The sequence below is a fragment of the Bubalus bubalis genome, chromosome 14 (assembly GCF_019923935.1).
Source record: "Bubalus bubalis isolate 160015118507 breed Murrah chromosome 14, NDDB_SH_1, whole genome shotgun sequence".
NCBI classification, from domain to species: Eukaryota; Metazoa; Chordata; class Mammalia; order Artiodactyla; family Bovidae; genus Bubalus; species Bubalus bubalis.
In genome coordinates, this window is record NC_059170.1 from 52,523,289 (window position 1) to 52,548,763 (window position 25,475).

The 25,475-nt window shown below is 39.5% G+C and overlaps 1 protein-coding gene across 1 annotated transcript in view; it reads left to right on the top strand.

The window, feature by feature from the left end:
- The window catches only part of CUBN (cubilin), a 260,214-nt gene that overhangs the window by 219,060 nt on the left and 15,679 nt on the right, over positions 1-25,475 (top strand). The window contains exon 60 of the mRNA XM_006052367.4: positions 16,493-16,701. Coding sequence (XP_006052429.4) covers positions 16,493-16,701 — 209 coding nt within the window. The remainder of the gene's footprint in view (positions 1-16,492; positions 16,702-25,475) is intronic.

The window sequence follows — 25,475 nt, forward strand, 5'->3', positions numbered from 1 at the left end:
TATTCTGTCTTTCAAGAATTTGATGGGGATACAGTAGGTAATTTCTGTAAAGTACCTGAGATGTCAAAGAGGACTGATATATATCAGAAAGTAATATTAAAGCACTGAATTTATATAAGGTTCTATGACCTACCCCACTCTCTGTCTAAGGCAGAGGAGGGGAGATAGGGTCATTATTATCAACAGCAGCACTCCTGGGCGCAATTGTTTCATGTTCTTTTATATTCACCATGTACTTAAATCTAACCAGCAAACCCTAAAGTATGTTTTATAACTTAACGCCAAAATCAGAAGCTAAATTCCAATAAAATTCCAAAGCCTGGCAGACACCTGGGCTTCCTGGGTGGCTAGTGGTAAAGAACCTGCCTGCCAATCTAGGAGAAGAAAGAGACACAGGTTCAATCCCTGGCTTGGGAAGATCCCCTGGAGAAGGGTTTGGCAACCCACTCCAGTATGCTTGCCTGGAGAATTCCATGGACAGAGGAGCCTGGCGGGCTACATACAGTCTGTAGGATAGCAAAGAGTCAGACACAACTGAAGTGACTTAGCACACCCAGCAGACACCTAGCACATAGGTATTACTCCATCAATATTGGCTATATGAATGAATTAAAGAATAGATGGATAAATGTAAAGTTACATTACATTATGTATTCTATGTATGTGTTATACATTATATTATATCTAGATTCATCTCATTCTCAACATGGAGTCGTGGTACAGACAGTTCTGCTATTACTCGGGGTAGTGAACTGGATGACTTTCATCCTTAATTAGGTCAGACTCAGCACTCGGGTCATGTGTGTCTGGTCTCTTGATTTTTACCTGCTGTCTTAATATTTGGAGAAGGAAATGGCAACCCACTCCAGTATGCTTGCCTGGAAAATCCCATGGACAGAGAAGCTTGGTAGACTACAGTCCATGGGATCACAAAGAGTCAGACACGACTGAGCAACTTCACACTCACTCCTTAATATTTGGAAACTGTCTCTCAGATGTGCTGCAAGAAAACAGGTGGCAGTGGTGGGAAGAAGTTGAGGCAGTTGAATAAGAGTAACTTGTAAGAGGACAGGAGAGATGGAAAGGTATACAGAGAAAGCTGATGACAGCCTGGGGCCCCAAAGATGGAAAATAAAACTACAACAAATGGAGGCAAATGTAACAACATCTCAAATTCAGATTTTTGCTTCTAGTTATTTGTAAATTTCATAGTTTTGGTGTTAAGTTTGGACTTTGAGAGGCGTTCTAAAGTTCTATGGCTAAACATTAAAAAAAATAATAAATAAAAACATTTAGCAACACTAGCACTGTTTCTGTGTCTCTTTGGTCCTCCCTAGCAGCCTGATGGGAGAAGGCAATGACACCCCACTCCAGTACTGTTGCCCGGAAAATCCCATGGATGGAGGAGCCTGGTAGGCTGCAGTCCATGGGGTCGCTAAGAGTCAGACACGACTGAGTGACTTCACTTTCACTTTCCACTTTCATGCATTGGAGGAGGAAATGGCAACCCACTCCAGTGTTCTTGCCCGGAGAATCCCAGGGACCGAGAAGCCTGGTGGGCTGCAGTCCATGGCATCACACAGAGTCGGACACGACTGAAGCGACTTAGCAGCAGCAGCAGCAGCCTGATATTAGCTGCCAGATGACATTACTTTTAAAAGTACAATTACAATAAGGTAGTTGAATTACAAAGTGAATAACTTTGTAAGCCACTACTTAGGTAACCCTCGGTTTAGCAGTAATGGGGATATTACGTGAAAGCAGTGTTGTTTGTCTGTTCTTAAAGTCATTTGCTCCCTCTGATGAAGTCTGACAATGAGATGAGCTGAAACTGTAAACCCATTTGCAGAAAGCTCAACTAAGCTTATTTCTGCTCTTTTTAAGTATTGCAGCTTTCACTGGTGATTAGGTTCCTCTTGGGAGATGATGTCAAAGGCAAGGTTTCTCTTTTGTGGGTTTTATTGACAAGGGTTTTTTGCTGAGTCCTGGATGTGGAAATATGCTAAAGAAACCACCAAATGCTTAGTTCACCAAAACCATACCAAAGCCAGATCAGCCAAAAAAAGGGAAAGGTTTTTATTAAAATGTATTCTAGTATCAGTCTGTGTTCTCACTCTCCACCCCCCTCTTGAATGATCATATTGCTGCCCCTTGAAGGATAGGGTTGTCATTGGGAAAATAAAACCAGATGGCATTGTGAAAACCAATCTCAGTGATAAAACTGAGTTAATAGTAAATTATAACACTTTGAAAAGCACTGAAAAAAACAAGAAGCTAGCAAACAGTTATTCTGCATATCCAAAACCACTCCAACCCTTCTAAAAATGCACACCTCATCAGACAACTGGGTGTTTGGGGTTAAATTATTTATAAGCATAGGTTTCCTGTAATAATCATTATCCTTATTCACTGGTCCTGGCTTTGATATAGTATTTCCAGGAACATACAAGCAGACTGTCTTGTTTATGCCTGGTCAGCATAAACACTGAAGAAGATTCTTTGGTTGTAAATCAGTTGTTTAGAGATAAAACATTATCAGGGACTATATTCTTCTCTTTGTTCTGTTACCTTTGTGTGGGAGCTTTAATTTCAGCTCACTCCCAGGTGAAGATGTCCTGGTTGTCCACCTGTCACTAAGCTTCTACAAGAGGTGCTTTGCATGGGTTTTCTCATCTGATCCTCACAACCACCCATGAGACAGAATGGATTATCCCATTTTCGAAGGGAGGAAAAGAGAAGTTAGGAGATTAAGTACTTTGCTTGCAGTCAAAGAATTCGTAAGAAGTAAAGCCAACCTTGGAATCAGGTAGGACTGTCTCCTAAATTCATCCTTTTTCTCATCTGCCCACATGGTTTCCACATAGATCAGTAAACATACTCAGGATGACGAGAGATTCTGGGGGTGAGTTTTCTCAAAAGCAAGTCATTTCTTTCCTCACTCTTTGGACAGATAGAACTATTGATATTTTTCTTCATTCTCATCTTCTCATTTGACTCTGCCTGCTTTCCAATTTGTACCTAGTCCTAAATAGAGCATTTAATTTACTAATGACAGTGTGTTAGTCGCTCAGTTGTGTCTGACTCTTTGCAATTAATTGTCATGCACTGTAGTCCACTAGGCTCCTCTGCCCATGAGATTCTCTGGGCAAGAATATGGGAGAGAGTTGTCATTCCCTTCTCCAGGGGATCTTCCCAACCCAGGGATTGAACCCAGATCTCCCACACTGCAGGCAGATTCTTTACCATCTGAACTGCCAGTTTAATTTACTATTACTATATAAATATTGTAGTAAGAGTCACTGCTTCCTCCTTACCATAAGGAAAGGAAAATATATATTTTACTAAAATATACTGTTTATAAATAATGTATTATAGCAAAATTTTATATTTATGTGATATATTTATATGAATATATTTTACATCATAAATACATTATACATAATATATATTTGTAGTATTTATATTTTAAGTAATACATATATTTCTATGTCTACATATACACACATACAATAAAAAGCCACTATCTTTCTAATGTTGATAAACATCACATCTATCATATCAGCTTTGCACTGAATAATGGTAAAGAATTAGCACAAGTATGTGGAATATAATTGCATTGGAATATAAGGGTAATAAAGTTCTATATAACAAAAATCTCTACCTCCAAATTATAGCCTCCAGTTTAGTAAAAATTTCTCAAAATTCTCATGGCTCATAGTTGGTAAAGAATTCACCTGCAATGCAGGAGACCCTGGTTCAATTCCTGGGTTGGAAAGATCCCCTGGAGAAGGGATAGGCTACCCACTCCAGTATTCTTGGGCTTCCCTTGTGGTTCAGATGGTAAAGAATCCACCTGCAATGTGGGGGACCTGGGTTTTATCCCTGGGCTGGGAAGATCCCCTGGAGAAGGGAAAGGCTACCCAGTCCAGTATTCTGGCCTGGAGAATTCCATGGATTGTATAGACCATGGGATCACCAAGAGCTAGACACAACTGAGCGAATTTCACTTTCACAAAATTCCAGCAAAATTAAGGAATTTGGGCATTTATTTTTATGCTATATCCCCAATTGGCATTCTTACTATATGCTCTAGTTTACCAACTGGGAAACAGAGTCACATAGAAATTGACTTGGCAGGGTCTCTTAGCACATCTTGAGCAGAATTGGGGAAATAATCCCTGTGTCCATTAAATAGCTCTGCCATCAGAGTCATACAATTTAAATATCAATAGTATAATGTGCAATCTAATGTATCATTGAGAACAACAAAACAATTCCGTGCCCTTGTTTACATTATTAGACGCTATTGTATATTTGGTCTGGATTGATGAATTTCACATCGTTTCTATTGTAACTTATATTATGACTATTGAATGGCACACTGCTCTTAATCCTGCTCTCTCTAAATAGAACATTTTCTCATTTCTTTCTAGCTTTTGACTTTGTCAATGATGAGAAAAGTCATACTTCTAAGTAGTGTTGCTGCACATTAAAGTGTCTGGAGTTTTAAAAATTTTTATGTTTTCTCTGCCTTCTGAAATTCAGCATTAGGAGAATGGATTTTCTTAAGTAACAGACCTAACATCACTTATAACTTCAAGTTTTTAGCTAAACAAGCATTTCCTACAAAAAACTACCCCTTTGGCAGTGTTTCAAATCTTTTGATATTTTTTGATGTTGTTCTGCTAATTGTTTCTTCACAATGAGATATGCCACAAAAGTCAACTAAGTTAGCTTTGAAACAGGCTAATACGTGAAACCAGAAAGTTATGTATAGACATACACACACATGAACACATGAATAATGTGTTTACAACATAGTTACAACTTTATAATTCAAGAAATATATTTAGTCCCAAGATTTCCCCTTATAAACTTAGATTAGACAGCAAAGATCCATCCAGTAAGAACTATCTATATATTTTCTATGCATTCCTTTATTGCTTATTCAATAGCATTCACCATTTACTATGCAGGCAGTGAGCTTTTCTTTGGGGACACAAAGATGAATTCAACAAGGTCCTTGTTTTTGAGAATCTTATTCAAGAGTCAGGAAATAATTGTAAATTATGCACGGCAAATGCTTTTGTCAGAAGTATGTGCAGAGGACAGCAGAGGCAGGAAGAAAGGGATCTGAAGTACATTGAGTAAAATTTTTAAAAAACACAGGAAAAAAAGTTCCAGAAAGCACTGCAGAGAATGATGACTCCTGACTTGTAGTTAGTGCTTCATAAACATAGTGCAAGCCCTAGAGCTAGACTTTCTAGGTTCAGACTCAGTCTTTACACGTCCCAGCAAGTTTGACCCTGAACAGTCACTTATCCTCTTGACTTTCTCATCTGTACAGTGGGCCACCAATAGTAACTACCTCATAGAGCTGTGACTCATTTAGAATGCAATAAATTTTAGATACAAATAATAGTAACTCAGAAGACTGAGAAGGCATTTGTTGGGAAAATAGGCATTTTATGGAGAAGAAAAAGCTTGTACAAAGTTGCAGAGGCTTCCCATTTCAGAGGTTGCAGACTGGCCTGCTCGTTGTTAGTAAAGCTTTGGGGTGTCGGGTGGAGGACAGTAGGGGCTGAGACAGGAGAGACAGGCAGGGGTGGACATGCTGGGCTGTGTACCACAAGCAAAGAGAACCATCAATTGTCTGGAGGCTGGAGAGTCCTATGATCTAATATGATTTGGGTTAGAAAGCACATTCTAGCACCTGCGAGGAGGATGTTCTGAAGTCAGGTCAGTTCAGTTCAGTCCAGTTCAGTCTCTCAGTTGTGTCTGACTCTTTGTGACCCCATGGACTACAGCATGCCAGGCCTCCCTGTCCATCGCCAACTCCCGGAGTTTACTCAAACTCATGTCCATTCAGTCGGTGATGCCATCCAACCATCTCATCCTCTGTCATCCCTTTCTCCTCCTGCCTTCAATCTTTCCCAGCATCAGTTTTGAAGTAGGAGCAGCATTTTAGGCCGAGAAAATTTGGGAAAGCATTGCAGTCATTTAGGTAGGGGATGATGAGAACAGTGATAATGCAAAAATAAAGACGTTGAAAGGAGAAGCATTTAAGATGAAGAATCAAGAGGACGCAGTAGTCTTTGAACACGAATGAGGAAAAAGGAAAGCATGATGCTACTAAGGTTTCTGGGCAATATCTTGTGATACCACTATTCAAATATAAACTTACAGGAGGGGACCAGGTTTCACAGCAGGAAATAAGAACTTTTGGTTTTGGTATGGAGAATTTGGTGACTCTAAGTCATCCAGTGGGTAGGCATATAGGACAATTAGAAGCTCAGAATTTTGGTCTTATTTTCCTTTGAGGCAATGTAATGTGTGGCACATCTACATTTAAAATTATTATGTCTTCCTGGTGAATTGACTCTTGTCATTCTGCAAGGCCCTTTTTTCTTTTTGACCTTAATGTCTACTATTGCCGACTTAGTATGGCTTTCTTTCCCAACTTTCTTTCAGTTCATGACATATCTTTCAATCTCTCCATTTTGAACATTGCTATACTCCAAAGAATGTATTTGCGTTTTGGTTTCTTTGTCTTTCTGTTGGAGAATGTATCATATTTACATCTGATAAAATTACTAACATTATTGGGTTTAAATAGACCACTGTATTGTTTTCTGTTTGTCCCATATGTTCTCATCTTTCTTTAGCTATCTTTTTTGGCCTTTTCTGAATTAATCAATTATCACTCTCTTTTAAATACTATTACCTATGTATGCAGTTTCTCTTAGTTATTACCTTAGAGATTATAACATTCCCCCTTTACTCATCAGAATCTAGTTTAAAACTAGTCCTTTTACCATGACATGACAAATGCAACATTTTAAATCCATTAACGCGCTTCCTGTCTTCTGTGCTATTAATAGCCATTATTTAATTATTTAAATTCTACATATGTTTTAAGCATATAAAACATTTTTATTGTTTTACATAATTAATATCTACCATTGCTGCTGTTCTTTTCTTCCTGAATTTCTATGCTTCCATCTGGCTTAAATTTATTTCTTTATGAAGAACTCCCTTTAGTGCTTTGCTAAATTTATATCAAATATTCTGATAAAAATGTCTTTTGGCTTTTGTTTTTCTGAAAACAGCTTGATTCTGTCTTAAATTTCGTGGGGTTTTTTTTCTCTGAATATAGAGGTCTAGTTTGCCACCTATTTTCATTCAGCACTTTAAGATGCTATTTCATTGTCATCGGTGTTCTATCATTTTGGTTAGAAAGTCGTCAGAGAACACTTTCTGTGGGCCACACTCTGGTTTCCCTCACTGTGCTCATTGCATCGTGGAGTGTGGTACTCTACAATGAGCTATCGCTGAGTGTGTGTGCATGTAGGTGTGTATTTTAACCATTCTGACAGATGTGCATTAACATCTCATTATGATATTAATTTACATTTCCCTAATGGTGAAGAGTTTTCATGTGCTTTATTTGTCACATGTCTGTCTTCTTTGGTGGAGTATATGTTCATAATTTTTTCCCATTTTCTAACTGGGTTATTTGTTTTTCCACTGTCGGCTTTTGAGACTTCTCCATGTATTCTCAGTAGTTGTCTTTTCCAGGTACGTGATTTGCAAACATTTTCTCCAGTCCATAGATTGCCTTTTTGTCTTCTTAACAGAGCTTTTCTTAGAACAAAAGTTTTTAATTTTGACAAAATCCAGCATATTGGTTTCTCCTTTTAAGTACAGTGTTTTGATAACAAGGCTAAGAACTCTTTACTTATCCTGAGGTCTCAAATATTTTCTACTTTGATTTCCTCTAAAAGTTTTATGGTTTTACATTTTTCACTTATGTTTAGGATCCGTTTTGAACTAATTTTTATTTAAGATCTGAGGTTTAGGTTGGAATTAGTTTTTGCTTCTGAATGTCCAAATTCTCTGTCAGCATTTGTTGATAAGACTGTCTTTCCTCCATTAAATTGCTTTTGCATCTTTGTAAAGAATCACTTGGGCTTCCCAAGTGACTCAGTGGTTAAGAATCCCATCTGTCAAGCAGGTAGGAGACATAGGTTCAATGCCTGGGTCAGGAAGATTCCTAAGAGAAAAATGGCAGCTCACTCCAGTATTTTTGCCTAGGAAGCCCCATGGACAGAGGAGCCTCATGGGCTATAGTCCTTGGGGTTGCAAAAGAGTCGGACACGAATTAGCAACTGAACAACAAAGAATCACTTGGACATATTTGTGTAAACTTATTTCCGGTGTTCTCTTCTTTTCCATTAATCCATTTAACTTTCTGTTAATATCATACTATCTGGATGACTGTAGCTGTATAGTAACAGGTGGATCGATCCTTTCTAATTTATTCTTCTTTGTCAAGATTGTTTTAGCAATTCAAGAGCCTGTGCCTTTCAATGTAAATTTTAAAATAAGTGATCCTTTTACCGTCTCATTAGTTTTGCCTTTTCCAGAATGTCATCCAGATGGAATCATACAGTATATAGCCTTTTCAAATTGGCTTCTTTCACTTACTAACATACATTAAGTTGTATATTACTATGTCTTTTCATGGCTTGATAGTTCATTTTTTAGCCCTGAATAATGTTCTGTTATCTTGGTGTACTACTGTTATACTATTATCTTGATGATAATAATGTTCTATTATCTTGAGCTTTAAAATAAGCTTTCTTAATGTCAACAGAAAAATCTTGCTGGGGTTTGGATAGGAATTACAATCAAAACTATGAATCATTTTGGGGAATAGTTGACCTCTTTGCTAGACTGAGTCTTCCAATCCATAAATACATATGTCCCACCATTTATGTAGATCTTTAATTTTTTTAAACAATTTGTAATTTTCAGCACGTAAATTCTATATATATTTCATCAAGTGTATACCGAAGTATTTTATCTTCTTTAAAACAATTGTGTTTTTAATTTCACTTTCCATATGTTCATTGTTAGTTTATAGAAATGTGATTGACTTTTGTGTATATTGTACTTGTATCATGAATTCTTGCTGAACTCACTTGTTAATTCTAGGAATTTTTATGCAGAGTCCTTGGGATTTTCTGCATTTGCAAATAGGGGCACTTCTATTTCTTCCTCTGCAGTCTGCATTTTTTTTTCTTGTCTATTATGATAGCAAGAGTTTCCAATACTTTGTTGAATATGAGTAGTGAGAAAAAGATGTCCTTGTCTTGTTCCTGATCTTAGGAGGAAAGCATATAGTTTTCACCCTTAAGTACCATGTTAACTATAGGTTTTTTTGCATTGGATTGGCCAAAAATTTTGCTCGTATTTTTCCGTAATAGCCTATGGAAAAACCCAAATGAATTGTTGGACCAACCCAATAGATGCTCTTTATCAAGTTGAGAAAATTCCTTTCTATTCCTAGTTTTCTGAGTTTATGTCATGATGTATGTTGGATCTTGTCAATCCTCTTCCTGCATCAATTGACATGATTATATCACTATTACTTAATAAGGCATTTTAAAAATTTCAAAGTTGGTGAGACTGATTTTCATGAAGTGCCCTTCATTTTCAGGAAGAGACTATTAATGCATACATAAAGTGTTTTCAGTAATACCAAAATAATGCAAAATAAATTAAAAGTTAATGATATCCTTTTCCTTACCTTAAATTCTCTATGCATTGCATGGCTCTTTTTCTTGTGACTATAGCTCATGATTAACCGCTGAAATTATGTTTCTGTTAGTATTTTGGCTTAATGTGTCCCAAATATGACAGGACTAAGTACACATTCTATGTTAAACTAGACTGAGTCTCAAAATGAGATGTCTAAGGTAAGTCAATCTGAGTGAAATTACTAAAAACAAACAAAAAGCCTAACTCAGGATACAGAAACCATTTAGAATTTAGATTTTTTTTTTCCTTGCAAACATAAATATGACACTTAAAAGGTGGTGTCTGTTTAAGGTGGTGGTTGTTCAGTTGCTCGGTCCTGTCTGACCCTTTGTGACCCCCAGACTGCAGCTTCCCTGTCCTTCACTGTCCCCTAGAATTTGCTCAAACTCATGTCCTTGGTCACTCAATATGCCAGCAAACTTGGAAAACTCAGCAGTGGCCACAGGCTGGAAAAGGTCAGTTTTTATTCCAATCCAAAGAAAGGCAATGCCAAAGAAAGCTCAAACTACTACACAATTGCACTCATTTCACAAGCTAGCAAAGTAATGCTCAAAATTCTCCAAGCCAGGCTTCAACAGTATGTGAACCGTGAACTTCCAGATGTTCAAGCTGGATTTAGAAAAGGCAGAAGAACCAGAAATCAAATCGCCAACATCCGCTGGATCATCAAAAAAGCAAGAGAGTTCCAGAAAAATATCTACTTCTGCTTTATTGACTATTCCAAAGCCTTTGACTGTGTGGATCACAACAAACTGTGGAAAATTCTTCAAGAGATGGGAATACCAGACCACCTGACCTGCCTCTTGAGAAATCTGTATGCAGGTCAGGAAGCAACAGTTAGAACTGGACATGGAACAACAGACTGGTTCCAAATTGGGAAAGGAGTATGTCAAGGCTGTATACTGCCACCCTGCTTATTTAACTTATATGCAGAGTACATCATGAGAAACCCTGGACTGGAAGAAGCACAAGCTGGAATCAAGATTGCCAGGAGAAATATCAATAACCTCAGATATGCAGATGACACCACCCTTATGGCAGAAAGTGAAGAAGAACTAAAGAGCCTCTTGATGAAAGTGAAAGAGGGGAGTGAAAATGTTGGCTTAAAACTCAACATTCAGAAAACGAAGATCATGGCATCTGGTCCCATTACTTCATGGCAAATAGATGGGGAAACAATGGAAACAGTGAGAGACTTCATTTTTGGGGCTCCAAAATCACTACAGATGGTGACTGCAGCCATGAAATTAAAAGACGCTTACTCCTTGGAAGGAAAGTTATGACCAATCTAGACAGCATATTCAAAAGCAGAGACATTACTTTGCCAACAAAGTTTCATCTAGTCAAAGCTATGGTTTTTCCAGTACTCATGCATGGATGTGAGAGTTGGACTAAAGAAAGCTGAGCACTGAAGAATTGATGCTTTTGAACTATGGTGTTGGAGAAGACTCTTGAGAGTCCCTTGGACTGCAAGGAGATCAAACCAGTCCATCCTAAAGGAAATGAATCCTGAATATTTATTGGAAGGGCTGATGCTGAAGCTGAAACTCCAGTACTTTGGCCACCTGATGCAAAGAACTGACTCATTTGAAAAGACCTTGATGCTGGGAAAGATCGAAGGTAGGAGGAGAAGGGGACGTCAGAGGATGAGATGGTTGGATAGCATCACCGACTCAATGGACATGAGTTTGAGTAAACTCTGGGAGTTGGTGATGGACAGGGAGGCCTGGTGTGCTGCAGTCCATGGGGTCACAAAGAGCTGGACACCACTAAGTGACTGAATTGTCCTTGTAGTCGGTCATGTTTAGGGTTAGGGAGTAGAATGAAGTGAAGTGAAGTGGTGAAGTGAAATTTGCTCAGTTGTGTCTGACTCTTCGCAACCCCATGGACTATACAGTCCTTGGAATGCACCATACAAGAATACTGGAGTTGGTAACCTTTCCCTTCTCCATGGGATCTTCCTGACCCAGGAATTGAACCCAGGTCTCCTGCATTGCAGACGAATTCTTTACCAACTGAGCTATTAGGGAAGCCAAGGGAGTAGAATAACAACTCCAGTTTACTTTTAGTGAAAAAGGCAAGACATGTTCATCTGAAGCTTAGTTGAACTTTTTAAATGAATTCACTGCTGTAGGGCAGTTATACACTGCAGCTTTGAAAATCATAGTAAGATGTACTCAAAGACAGGATTACGGAACTCCCATTTCCCTAAGGCACCAGCTTTAAATGCGTTTGTGTTCTGTTTCCTGTGCTTATGTTCTGCTCCCTTCAACTACACGCTGGGGAACAGGAAAATGCCTGAAGTCAGGCCGATCCTTATCTGAAAGTCCAGCTGGCCCGTGACTATCTGTCCAAGTAGCGGTTGTCCAGAGATGGATGGAGATCCTATCCAGAAGACCTCTATAAAATGTCAGCCTCCTCCAATGTCAGCTGCAGAAATGTCAGTTCTCAAGATAATTGTTTAGAAATGTATCTGCCTCCACTGAAGCCTTCCAGATGTTTTCTCTTAGATAAGATAGCTATTTCTTATCATCAGATTTATTCTGGCTTGAACTTCACTCTGAAGTTTCATAATTGGAGGGAGACAATTGAGGATTCAGTTACTGATTTTTAATTAAGTAGATCTGGACCCAGATCTCAATGCTTTCTGTGAGTTTGTATTTCCAATATTTCTTTAGCCAAACATTGTGCTTAGTCGTTCAGTCGTGTCCGACTCTTTGCAACCCCATGGACTGTAGCCCACCAGGCTCCTCTGTCCATGTGATTCTCTAGGCAAGAATACTGGAGTGGGTAGCCTATCCCTCCTCCAGGGGATCTTCCCAACCCAGGAATCAAATCAGGGTCTCCTGCATTGCAAGCGGATTCTTTACCAGCTGAGCTACTAGGGAAGCCCAACCAACATTTGCTTTCTCTAAAGACACAGCTCTTTTGTAGGAAGTGTTTCTTCTTTGGTTAGGAGATTAGAATGACATTTGTTCTCTGGCACAGAGTGGGTCTTCCAGAGTGCTTCTGACACAACTTGACTGACTAGGAAGTTGCTGATGGGTGGGAGCTGGCTGGACAGTAGAAACATGAGTAGTGACAAGAAAGATGGTGAGTTTGTGATGCTAAAGAACATGTCAAGGTTAAAGTCATAAACTAGCTCAAAAAAGGAATTCTAAAATACTGATATAGTAAACAAATATATGACACTATTTCATTGTTACAGAATTCTGCCTTTTTCTCCCCCTGTATCCTACTATTGTTGAAATTCAGAAATAGTAACATGGCAGTAGTACTTTTTGGTAAAGAATCCTTCCTTTGATAATATTTGTCTTTATATTTCCTCAAAGACATAGGCTTCCATTTCCATCTTGCCTTAGGAGGGGCAGAAGCACAGAGCAGTTATGCTAGGTTTAAATATCAAAGTGGAGAATCAGAGCAAGCATAACCATTCCATTTCCTATGCCAGAAACACTGAAAGATATTTACTCATATCATATTGTGTTTACGTCAATTATTTGACTATTTATTCATATAATATGTTTACTCATATATAGAATTTGAATTATATAACTCACTCATATAATGTTATATTTACTTCAGTTATTTGACTATTTGGGCCAGGATTATCTGACAATAATTTTAGTTCTCCATTTTCTTTATTCTGTGTGTTCATTTTATGAGTCAATGTACTCTATTATAGTTTGATAACTGGAAAAAGCTATTTTTGTATTGGTCAGTTATTGCCACAATAATGCCGTATAACAGATTATCCAAAATGCAGTGGCTTATACCTGGAATATTCATTTTATTACTTATGGATCATCAGGCTGGTTTGCTTGCATGTTTCAGGAAGCAAGTTGAGCATGTTTGGCTCTATAGTACGGGCTAGGGCTAGGTCTGCTTTCCATGCAAGTCCCCAGGGCATGAGCTCTTGGTGGATCACACAAGCACAAAAGTCCAAGCCAAAGAGCATCAGCACATTTAAATGTGCTCTTCCTATTTCATGGCCGCTAATATTCCATTGTCTCAAGCAAGTCACATAGTCAAATCTAGCATCAAGTGGACAGAAAAATATACTCTGTCCATTCTAGAGCACTGCAGAGAGACAGACTGAAGAGTTAAGCCTGTGCCAGTGCACATCAGTGAGCTGCGGATTCTGCTCTGGGATTCCCTGAAGGCAGGATGTCTCTTTCTTAAGACATTAGTAGCAGTCGTAGCAATAGGAGTAGTCTTGTATCTAATAAGTGTGTATCTTATCTTGTATATATCAGCAATAAGGTATATAATGGCGCTTGCAGTGCTCAGTATAATTGTCATTCTATCCTTATTAACTTAACTAGTAACAATTAATAAGCAAGTGGTGATTAAAACATAGAGCTTAAGTTTTTTTAAAAATAGCATTTAGTTGTTGGAGCTGATGTATTAATAGACTAAAGCCCAGCAGTCCAGTTTGCCTGAGTACAGACCTCCAATTCTCACTTCCCCTACTTCCTCCAGCCCAGACCACAGCCATATGCTCAGGTCTGGTTTCATCTCCTCCAGATGCATTTCTAGATTGGACTTGATGAGAAAGTGCATTCATCCTGACCCTACCACTCCTCTGATCAAAAACCTTTCAAGTGAATCCCTACTAGCTATAGAATAAAGTCTATAGATCAGATTCTATAAATGTAAATCCTTGTCCACTTAACCTTTGGTTACAAACTCTTTCAGCCTGGACTTGCCAATACCAACCTCATTTCTCTATGGTCTTGTCCAGTTTATCCTTTAAGATACAGATCAAATGTCACCTCCTCCTTGAACATTCTAGATCCTCTTGGCCTGAAATAATAGTCTCCCTTTCTTGCAAAATTTACCTCTGCCACTTTTATGGCACCTGTCATTTCTAAATGGTATCATCATTATTGATTTTATGACATCACTGCTATTGGAATACCATTCATCTTTTCCCATCTCAACACTAAATATAAATACAGGTAACTAATAAGAATCTACTGTATAGCACAGGGAACTCTACTCAATACTCTGTAATGGCCTATATGGGAATAGAATCTAAAAAGAGTGGATGTATGTATATGTATGACTGATTCACTTTGCTGTACACCTGAAACTAACACAACATTGTAAACGAACAACACACCAACAAAAATTAAGAAATAATAAATATATTTCCTTGACTAACAAACAAAACGTTATTTAATAGGTAAATGAATTTCTCAATTCATTAATACCCTTAGTAATTGTTCTTCCGTGTCAGGCTTTTCAATAAGCCTAAGTGGTTGCCTTTGTAACAGTCAGTCCACATTGGAGCAAAAACTGTGCAATCTCCATTTCTTTCTTCACTTTGCAGACCTGTTGCCTAGGAATCCATGGTGGCTCAGCTGGTAAAGAATCTGCCTGCAATGTAGGAGACCTGGGTTCAGTCCCTGGGTTGGGAAGATAACATGGAGAAGGGGACGGCTACCCACGCCAGTATTCTGGCCTGGAGAATTCCATGGACTGTATAGTTCATGGGGTCAAAGAGTCGGACACGACTGAGCAACTTTCACTTCACTTTCATAGGAATAGAGTGATTAGCATTGCTTAGGGTTTCAGAATAATTTTGCTCCAGATGCTGCTTATGGATATATCAGGGACTGGACGTTTGGAAGCATTTCAACTCCAGGAAACACCTGACAGTGCAAATAATCTGTAGTTGTACTTCACTTAGAAGCTACGACAGGGTAGCTTGACTTACTAAATAAGGCGCCTATGCTGGAAAACGCTCTGAGCATTTGGTATCTTTTGCATCCCGTGTCGGCAGCCATTGTTTGCCTTGCCTACCAAGAGCCAAGTCCTGAACCGTAGCGCCCCCTAATGTTGAAAGCAACCCTTTCACATTTAACATTAACATTAATATTAGTATTAAATGAAATGAGACAGGTAAATAAATGGAAGACCACTGTCAGTGAATTTAACTATGCAACTTGTAATGCTGAGTATTTGTGTAGATTGCAAGCTTTATGAATACTACTTTGAATGCCTATTTCATCTCCATTCCTCCTAGAGCTGTTTTGACCTTAATTCAGTCTCATGTATTCATTTCAAAATTACCAATAAAGTTTTTCTTCCTTTCCAAAGCATCAACTTAGGCTGTGGAGTGGAAAAAACTAAATCCTGTGCTCTGAGGAGTCTGTGCCATATTTTTTTCGTAACTAAGCAGTGAGAGTATTCTTATCTCTCTTTTGTATTTTTATTCTGAATTTCAGAGTTTTCATTTCAAAGTATATATTTTTCTCAAAGTTCCTCTTCTTCAGCTTCCCCATATTTTTGGAAAAAGAAGGATTCAAATATAGAGTACAGTTTAATATTAAGTGGAATGGAGTGTTAAATGCCTCTCAGCCTCTTCCTACCAGGCTATTTAAATAAAAGATATCTTGAGAGCCAATTTTCTTGGCATGTGGGGGAAATTCTTCTTAAATTCAGTTTTCAATCTGATAGTGTTCATGAAAGCAGAACATAAAGGTAAAATGTGTTCACAGTTTCCATCAGTTTTGTTATGCAAAATACTTTATTTTGTATAAAATTGGATTTTGCAAGGGTAAAAAAAATTCCGGTAAATCATATCAAGCGTTCTAAAAATGCATGTAGGACCATATCTGTTTACCCACTTTTCTAGGCAACTAGATGTGAGTTGGTAGAGGCTGACAGATCAGTGATTGAAGAGGAAATAAATAACAAAGACGCTAAGGCAGGGGGCACCCGCGCTTGCATAAGCTCGATGAAGCCTGCAAACAACCTGATAATGTTCATCAAAGTGTGACAGAAGAAAGAAACTATATGATTTTAAAAATCCTCCACATAAAATTTAAAATTTACTTTCTTTGCTCTGCATATTGATGTGTCTTTTTTTGTTTTAACACAGGGCCTCAGCAAGGATGTGGTGGTTATCTGACAGGTTCAGATCATTCCTTTGCCTCCCCTGATTCTGATTCTAATGGGAGGTATGACAAGAGTTTAAATTGTGTGTGGTTCATCACTGCCCCCGTGAACAAAGTCATCAAACTCACCTTCCATACATTTGCTCTGGAGGCAGCAACTACTTTGCGAAGATGCATTTATGATTATGTCAAGGTAAAGCTATTATGTTCTTTAACAAGAGTCTTCTAATCCAGACTTTTTCATGATGTATTCCAGTTTATACCACACATAAAGTCCTGAAAGTTGTGAGTACTATTAATTGTTTAAATGACCTGTTCTTTGATGATGTAAAGCAGCAGTCTCCAACCTTTTTGGCACAAGGGATGGGTTTCATGGAAGACAGTTTTTCCATGGATGAGGGCAGTGGAAGATGGTTTCAGGATGATTCAAGTGCATTATATTTATTATACTAAAGCGTCTGCCTGCAGTGTGGGAGACCTGGGTTCAATCCCTGGGTTGGAAAGATCCCCTGGAGAAGGAAATGGCAACCCACTCCAGTACTCTTGCCTGGAAAATTCCATGGACAGAGGCGCCTAGTAAGCTACAGTCCATGGGGTCACAAAGAGTTGGACACGACTGAGTGACTTCACTTTCTTTCTTATTTCTGTTTTGTGGCAATCTCAGGATATTCTGCCTTGACTTTTGGGGTTAGGGTTCATGCTCCTATGTGAATCTAATCCTGCAGCCAATCTGATCAGAGGCGGAGCTCAGGTGGTGATGCAAGCCATGGGGAGCAGGTGTAAATAGAGATGAAGCTTCATTCACTTGCTCACTGCTCACCTCCTGCTATGTGGCCTGGTTCCTAACAGGCCATGGACCAGTACTGGTCCATGGCCTAAGGGTTGGAGGTCCTCTGATGTAATGAATGATACTGCAACTGCCCTATCTTCACATCAAAATAATCTCTGACAGGAATGAGTCAAAAATTTTGTGTAGCTTCTAACATTAGCTTTAAGATTCACTGTTCCTCCAAGCCTTGTCAAGAGATAATTTACGGCATGATGGGTCCTCTGGAAAGACATTATCAAAGGACCTTAGGCAAAATCTAAAATAAATGACAGTGTCTATATGCAAATCATCACTCCTTCCTTCATCTATTTTTAAAGTTTGGATATTTACTTATTTAATATATTACTTTTAGATGTGAAAAATATCTTACTTCTGAAGTCCCATTAGAAATAAATCAAGAAACTTTTTAATATTTAAATGACTCTTTAATATTAAATCATTGTATTTATCAGGATATATGCATTTAGATTAAAAGTGCTAAGCAGCATCAATCAATATACTCCACTACACTGTTGGGGGTAAACAACAGGCACTCTTTTTGTTCAGGAGGAGCTTAAAGTTGGTTGCACAGTTAAAGGATAATACATGCGAATCAACACCAGGTAGTTCAGGAGAGTTGATATTCTGTACACTGGGCATAGGCTTGAAGCCATGAGCAAGTTTAAAAGGGAGGATGGTTCATGATGATTTGGTGGGAACAAGAAAGATACATAGAATGAAGAGAACCTTTATTCAAGTTGGGACAGAGGGCATTCTAGGTGAGGCAGAAAAGGCATTGAAGTTGAATGAGTGAAGAGGTTGACTTTATCAGGGCAGATTATTGTTAAAGCACAGCAAAAAATAAGACTGGATAGGTGGAGAAATACCCAGATTATAAAGGATCTAGAACATCAAGCTAGTGCATTTAGATTTTATGTAGTTGGAAATAAGAAGTGATTGCACGTTTTCCAATGAATCATAAGATGAGAACAGTATTTAAGAAAGATGACTCAGCATTCTGAGTGGATGGTCCGGGGAGAGGCTGGAGTTAGGAGCCCAGGAAGAAATTACCTTTAAGTGAGGAGGGTGCAGAGATGGTGCTGATGACAAGCTGGATGTGAGAGAAACTTAAGTTCAAAAATCATCTTAAATTTTGCAGAAATTGGTTTTAAAAGAAAGGGGAGAAAAGTCATAGACAAAATACACATTTGAGCACTTAATTATAAGAAAGAAAGAAAAGTCGCTTAGTCATGTCTGACTCTTGGCAACCCCATGGACTGTAGCCTACCAGGCTCCTCCATCAATGGGATTTTCCAGGCAAGAGTATTGGAGTGGGTTGCCATTTCCTTCTCCAGGGGATCTTCCTGACCCAGGGATCGAACCCTGGTCTCCCACATGGTAGGCAGACGCTTTACTGTCTGAGCTACCAGGGCACTTAATTATAGATGGTCTTATATTTTCACTGTGAAAAGGACCATGCCCAGAAGACCAAAAGAATGTCAGTACTCTTAGGAGGAGGCCGTGGTTTTGCAGGAATAAGTTTAATTTGGATGATGGCAGGGCCAACAAGTGAAATTGACCAGGGGCAGAGAATGCCAGAGCTCCAGCAAGGGGGCAGTGGCATAAATAGAGAGAAGGCAGCAAAGAGAGTTTCTTAAATCAGGAGAGATGCTTCTTTGAGAGAGATAGCATGGCACTGGACAGCCAGGCTCCCGCTCAACTCCAGGAAAGGTCCAGGGTGAGACAGCTGGAAAGGACAGAAGAATCAGGAAGAGAAACAGACAAGTCACAGAAAAATGTACCAACCAGGAATAATGCAGTTATCACTGAAGTCAAGGGAGAAAAGTCTTTTACCAAGGATGGATGGTCAGTACTATTAAATTGTAAATTAGAGGCCAGGAAAGGTTAAGATAAAGAAAAACTCATTAGACTGGATGACAACCATTTAAATAAAGTTTTGGGACAGAAGCCAGATCAGAAGGAATTCATGAAAGACTACAGATAACAAGAAATGTCAGATCAGGGTGAATTCTTCTTGTCTGGAATGAGACCAGAGTGGCCAGAGCAGCAATGAGCTGCTCAAGGCTGTTCAAGGCTGTTTGAGTGCTAATTTTACCAGAGGATAAATACATTTTCAGGGCAGGTAATATGGACTCAAACCCAACTTTGCCACCTGACAAATTTCCTAATGTCCCTGATTCTCATCACTCCATCTATTGAAAAACGAACAAACAAAATCACACAATTGTACCTGTCTTGCAAGACTGTTTTGAGGATAAAGATGAGGTATGTTAGAGTATTTAGCACTGTGCCTGTCATATAATTTGTAAATAAATTTATTTCTTTTTTCCTCATTTTGGGTGACTCTACATGGCCACGAAGTCTGTAGAATCTCCTTTTCTTAAAATATTATGAATAATTGATTTACATATACATTATTATGAATGTAAATACAAGGGGGATGTTTAGAATGTGGTTGTGCCAGGAGGAGGCTGACTGGATTTATTCTCAAGATATGTTTCTATGTGTGATTTGATAATACAATTAAAAGAACTATTGGAAGCTCCCTGACAGTCCAGTGGTTAGGACTCTGCTCTCACTGCTGAGGGCCCAGGTTCAGTCCCTGGTTGGAGAACTAACTAAAATCCCACAGGCTGTATGGGGTGGCAAAAAAATTGTTTTTAAATTAAAAGAACCATTAATTTTATAGATGTTTTCAAGCTATTTAGGACAGACATAACAATATTGAAAACAAGGAGCTATTCTCTGGCTTCAATATAAAATGCCCTTTCTTTTTTAAAAGAAATTCTGTTCAGATCTACTTTTGTTTTTCTTTTTGGGAAAGCAGTTTCCCTCAATTGGCACCATTTCCAGCTTATATGAATCTGGCAGATCACAGGACAGTTCTTGGAATGTGAGGCCTGGAGGTACCTTTATTAAAGAGATTCACTGTGATAAATAGGACACTGGGCTCATTTTAGACTGTTTCTTAGAGATTCTAATCAAATCACTTTTTAGAAAAGTTAATTTAATTCTGTAGGTAGATATTTAAGTGAAAACATGCCACATCCTTTATTCATTTGTAATTATATCATTATTGTTTTGAAAGGGTTGACTTGGAAAGTTATTAACATAACTGCAATAGGGGACTTCCCGGCAGTCCAGTGGTTAGGAATTTGGGCTTTCACCACCGAGGGCCTGGGTCATGGAACTAAGATCTTGCAAGCCACCCAACATGGCTAAGAAAAACAACTACAACAGTAGTAACAACAAAAAGATAACCGCAATAAGTAGAGAATTATGTGTTTCACTGAGTGGTTGCTGTTGAAATTGACATCACATCCATTCCCTGAAGAGTCACATGGCATGATTATGTGTTGGGTGTTGTGCCTGGCACTTGAGGTGTGAGAATCAAAGATAAGCTTCAATCATGGAGCTGTAAGTGGATGAGATGGATAACATGGCAAAGTCAATAAATGCGATAAACACAGAAAAATAGAGCAAAACACCAAAGTATGAGTGCTGTCACTCCAGGGTTCAGAAAGACATTCTAGACGGGATGGCTGAGCTGAATTTCAGAAAAAGAGCACAAAAGCAAGCTTCCAGTGGGTGATTGGTTACCACAGAGAAGTGGGTGAAGAGGGGAAGCAAGCTGCATGGTGTATACCCCGCTTCTGAACACCAGCCTATTCATCAGTTAAGTCATTCCTTTGTGGAGACCAGTGAGTGAAACAGCAAAGAGGACTCAGTTTTGTGACCATAACTGACATTCCTTTGCTAGGAAACATGGAACAGGAAAAGGAGGGCTTCTTTCTAACACTGCCCAGCTTCTTCTCAATGCAGTCAGCGCCCCTTGGAATAACCAGTATCGTCTAATGATCCTTTGACCATCTGAAGTGAAAGTTCATCTGTGCCATAGCCTAGCCACATATATAATTTCAGTTTACAATTATGCTAAAAGCTTCGAAAAGGAGAAATAAAAGGAAAACCCATAAAATAATGTGTATATCAACATGTAAATGCTCTGATGTGACTATGCTAAGTCACTTGATTAAGTACTAAAATCCTTCCTATGTATGGAATCATGACAAATGCATACATAGAAATGTGGACTGGTATGAGTACATAGGCTCTATTTGCAACTTAAAAGATAATGGCAGTACCCATCCACAATATGAATTTCCAAAATTCAAATCAAATAGTTCCAGATAAAACTATAGTCTTCCCTCAACTTATATAATAATTGCCTTCTTGGAAATTTGGTTCTTACTAAAGCAGTGCAAAATATTTTTGTGTTTATGTACAGAATGAGCTTAGGTTCTGGGACCAAATGATTTTAAACAGTTTTCTTACACACGTGTCTGGCAGGACTTTCATAGGTATGTGGGATATATAAATCTTCACACTGCACACCTGTCCTGTGAATTTTGTTGGAATTCTGCAGTGTGGCTTCTGAACACTAAGTGCCAGTTTTAGCCTCAGACTACTATGATGAGCCAAGAACACCCCACTTTTGCAAAACACTTCCTAGATGATACAGTTCTCATGGAAAACCTTTGTCTTAACCCAACCATCAGTCTGTGATCAGCCATGGGAGGAGGGCTGTCCAGTTTTGGGGAGAAGGTCAGTAATTGGGGAGAAGGTCAGTAATTGGGCATCAGGTCTTCATCCTTATAAGATAGCACCTACTATCCATTTATTCATTCAATGAATGTTAATTTGAGTACTTACTATATTCCCAACACCGCCATAAGCACTGGAAAAGAGCCTGAAATTACATAATAATCATATTAATAATATTATTGATTTTATATAATAATACTACTTTTGTTGTTATATTAAAAACTCCTGCATTTAGAGCTGATTCTCTTCATTGCTCCTTTGCAAGCTGTTCTAGAGCTTGGACCAAGCTCTAGAACCAAGGCACACAGCACCAAGCCTGGCACATAGCACCGAGAATAAAAACGCTTGTGGATATGAACATGATTTTATACAGGCAGCGATGGTTATAATAAAAACCTAGAACCACTAGGACCAAGATAACATTTTCCCCAAAAGATTCTATAAAGTATCCAAGTTCAACCCCAAACCTAAAAATTTACTCTACTCTCATTCTCATTCCAAATTATACCCAGGCATGTTGTCCAGCAGACTCTGTCAGACGTTTCAACAGTAAGATCAAAGAATTCATGAAGATACTCTGAGATGCTACATAGTCTTCAAATAAGACTATTAAAATTCTCCTGTTATCACATTCCCAGGAAAATGTTCAAAGATAAAGTCCTAAGGAAACTGATGTCTAAAATTACGAAAGAGAAAATGAAAGTGTTAATTGTTCAGTTGTGTGTCCAACTTTTTGGGACCCCATGGACTGTAGCCCACCAGGCTCCTCTATCCATGGAATTCTCCAGGCAAGAATACCAGAGTGGGTTGCCATTCCCTTCTCCAGGGGATCTTCTTGACCCAAGGATCACCAGGGAAAATTACAGAGTTAAATTTAAAAAGAATTAAAGCCCAATATCAAAACCTCTTGCCCTCATGCATTAAAAATTCATAGAAGTTAAAACCCCCAAATTTCCTTCCCTGCTTTCTTTAGCTGCTCCAATCAGGGAGGATCTGGCAGTAGCTATCATCAGAAGTTATCTTCCACCAGATTATTTCCGCAGTTCCTTCAGGGTCTTAAATAGATTCTAACCTGCACCACTGTTAAAGAGGTTTAAAAGCTGAGAAAACAAATTCCTCTCAGCACTTTTCTCCATCCACAAGACTTAGAACTTAATTCAAGCTCCAGGTCTAGGCGGTTATGGCAGTGACATGTGCTCCCAGAATGCACCACGCAGCTGCTGGTGATGCTGTGGGGCCTCAGGGCAGTCCTCAGGACGCCATTGCTGACCTCGTCCAAGTAAGAGCCCCCGCCTGCAGCGCTCGCTGCACGGTGCACTTCCTGCAAGCCTCTACAGAGCTGCCCTGCCAAGTTAATGGTGGAGACGTGGCGTCGTCAGGGAAAAAACCCTGGCCTGGCCTACACAGGAGTCCAGAGCCTCTATCATCTGTCCTATTTCAGCTCCATTAGGAGAAATCTTACTGTGGCAGTGAGTGAAGTAATGCGAACACCAGCTCGAGGCTGGGCATGGTTATACAGTAAGTCCTCTACATGCTGCTGCCGTTGCTAAGTCACCTCAGTCGTGTCCAACTCTGTGCGACCCCAGAGACGGCAGCCCACAAGGCTCCCTCGTCCCTGGGATCTCCAGGCAAGAACACTGGAGTAGGTTGCCATTTCCTTCTCCAATGCATGAAAGTGAAAAGTGAAAGTGAAGTTGTTCAGTCTTGTCGGACTCTTAGCGACCCCTTGACTGCAGCCCACTGGGCTCCTCCATCCATGGGATTTTCCAGGCAAGAGTACTAGAGTGAGGTGCCATTGCCTTCTCCAAAGTCCTCTACATACGAACCTTCAAATTGTGAGCTTTCAAAGATGAGACTGTGTGTGCCAGCCCCTGTATGCCAGCTGTCATACTATATAAACCTCATACAGTACCAAACTATATAGCTGATTGTGTTAATTGGATACCTAGGCGAACTTTGTTGGACTTAACGAACAAATTGGACTTAACAGACGCACTCTTGGAATGGAACTTGTTTGTATGTTGGGGACTTACTGTAATTTCTTTCCATCACTTTGCCCACTTATCCATTTAAAACCCAAATCAGATCTTACAACTCCTGTAGGAGATACAAGGCCCTTCGCATGAAGCATATGAAGCATCGGCCTTGTCCCAATGAACTCCCTGGCCCCACACCTGTTCTCTCACCTCAGGCCGGTGGGCCACAGGGCAGGGAGGTGTTGAAACATGTCAGGCCTTCTGTCCTTCTGTGGCCTTCCACACCTGGATGCATCTGCCCGGGGTACCCTTCCTGTTGTCTCGGTCTGGAAGGCCTCTACTCACAATTCAGGCATCTGTGTGGGGTCTGTCCTGACTCAATCATATGAGTTCCCCTCATACACTGAACTCTTCTCCTATAGCACTCTTATTTCTCTATTTTATGTATAATTCACACACACATATATTTAATTTATGAACCTCTTCTCATTAATCTCTGAGTCAAATTAGTGTCTTAAAGGTATGGGAAGTGCTTATGCATCCTTGTATAGACAGGACCTAGCTCGGAGGCCTGACACACAACACCAAGAATAAAAACGCTTGTTGATATGACCATGATTTTATACAGGCAGCGATGGTTATAATAAAAACCTAACTTGTTTACCAGAAAAAGTACACTGCCTAAAACTTGGCAAATCTGCTCTTCTGTAAAATGAGGGGATTAGATAACTCAGCCCCTCAGTCTCTTTTGGCTTTAAAATCTTACTAAAATTTTATTAAAATCATGTTCAAGGAGAGACACAGTGCCATCTAGTGGGAAATTTATTTTTGTGTTTATTTTGACAAGACTGTTTTTAACCATTTCTGTTTGATGTATTCCCAGCATTTTAAAATAATGTCAGGGATCATGGCGATGCTGAGGCTTAATAACACACCATGGTTCTCTTCTCAGTTCCGTGTTTGGATCCACACAGATATTTGTTTTAGCAGTGCAATAGGGATTGCTCAGATGGAGAACACTTTGTCTTCTAGTGACGTGTTTGAGAAAATACAAGCACTCACTATTTCAACATTTGCTGAAGGGCATTTGCTGAAGGCTCCTTTGCCTGGGGGTTGTTCTGGGTGCTGGTGACATACAGGGAATAGTCAGAGGTCCCCTCGCCCACCCACAGGTTTATATGCTTTATGGGGGAGAGACCAGAAGAAGTAAACAAGCAATAAACAAGGTAGGTCTTGGTTATAGTTAGAGAAGAGAACAGGAAACAGGAGGATGCTGGGGGAGTGCCCACTAGGTGGAGTTGGGCTCTGAAGGGGTGGCATCTGAGCGGAGACCCTATGATGAGGAGTGGGCCATCCAAGGGCTGAGGAGAGAGCTCCTGGGAGGAGGAGCAGCTCAGAGAGACTTGCCAGGGGATGGAGGAGTTATAGGGAGACCTGGGTTCGATTCCTGGGTTGGGAAGATCCCTGGAGAAGGGCATGGCAACCCACTCCAATATTCCTGCCTGGAGAATCCCCATGGACAGAGGAGCCTGGGGGGCTACAGTCCCCCATAGGGTCACA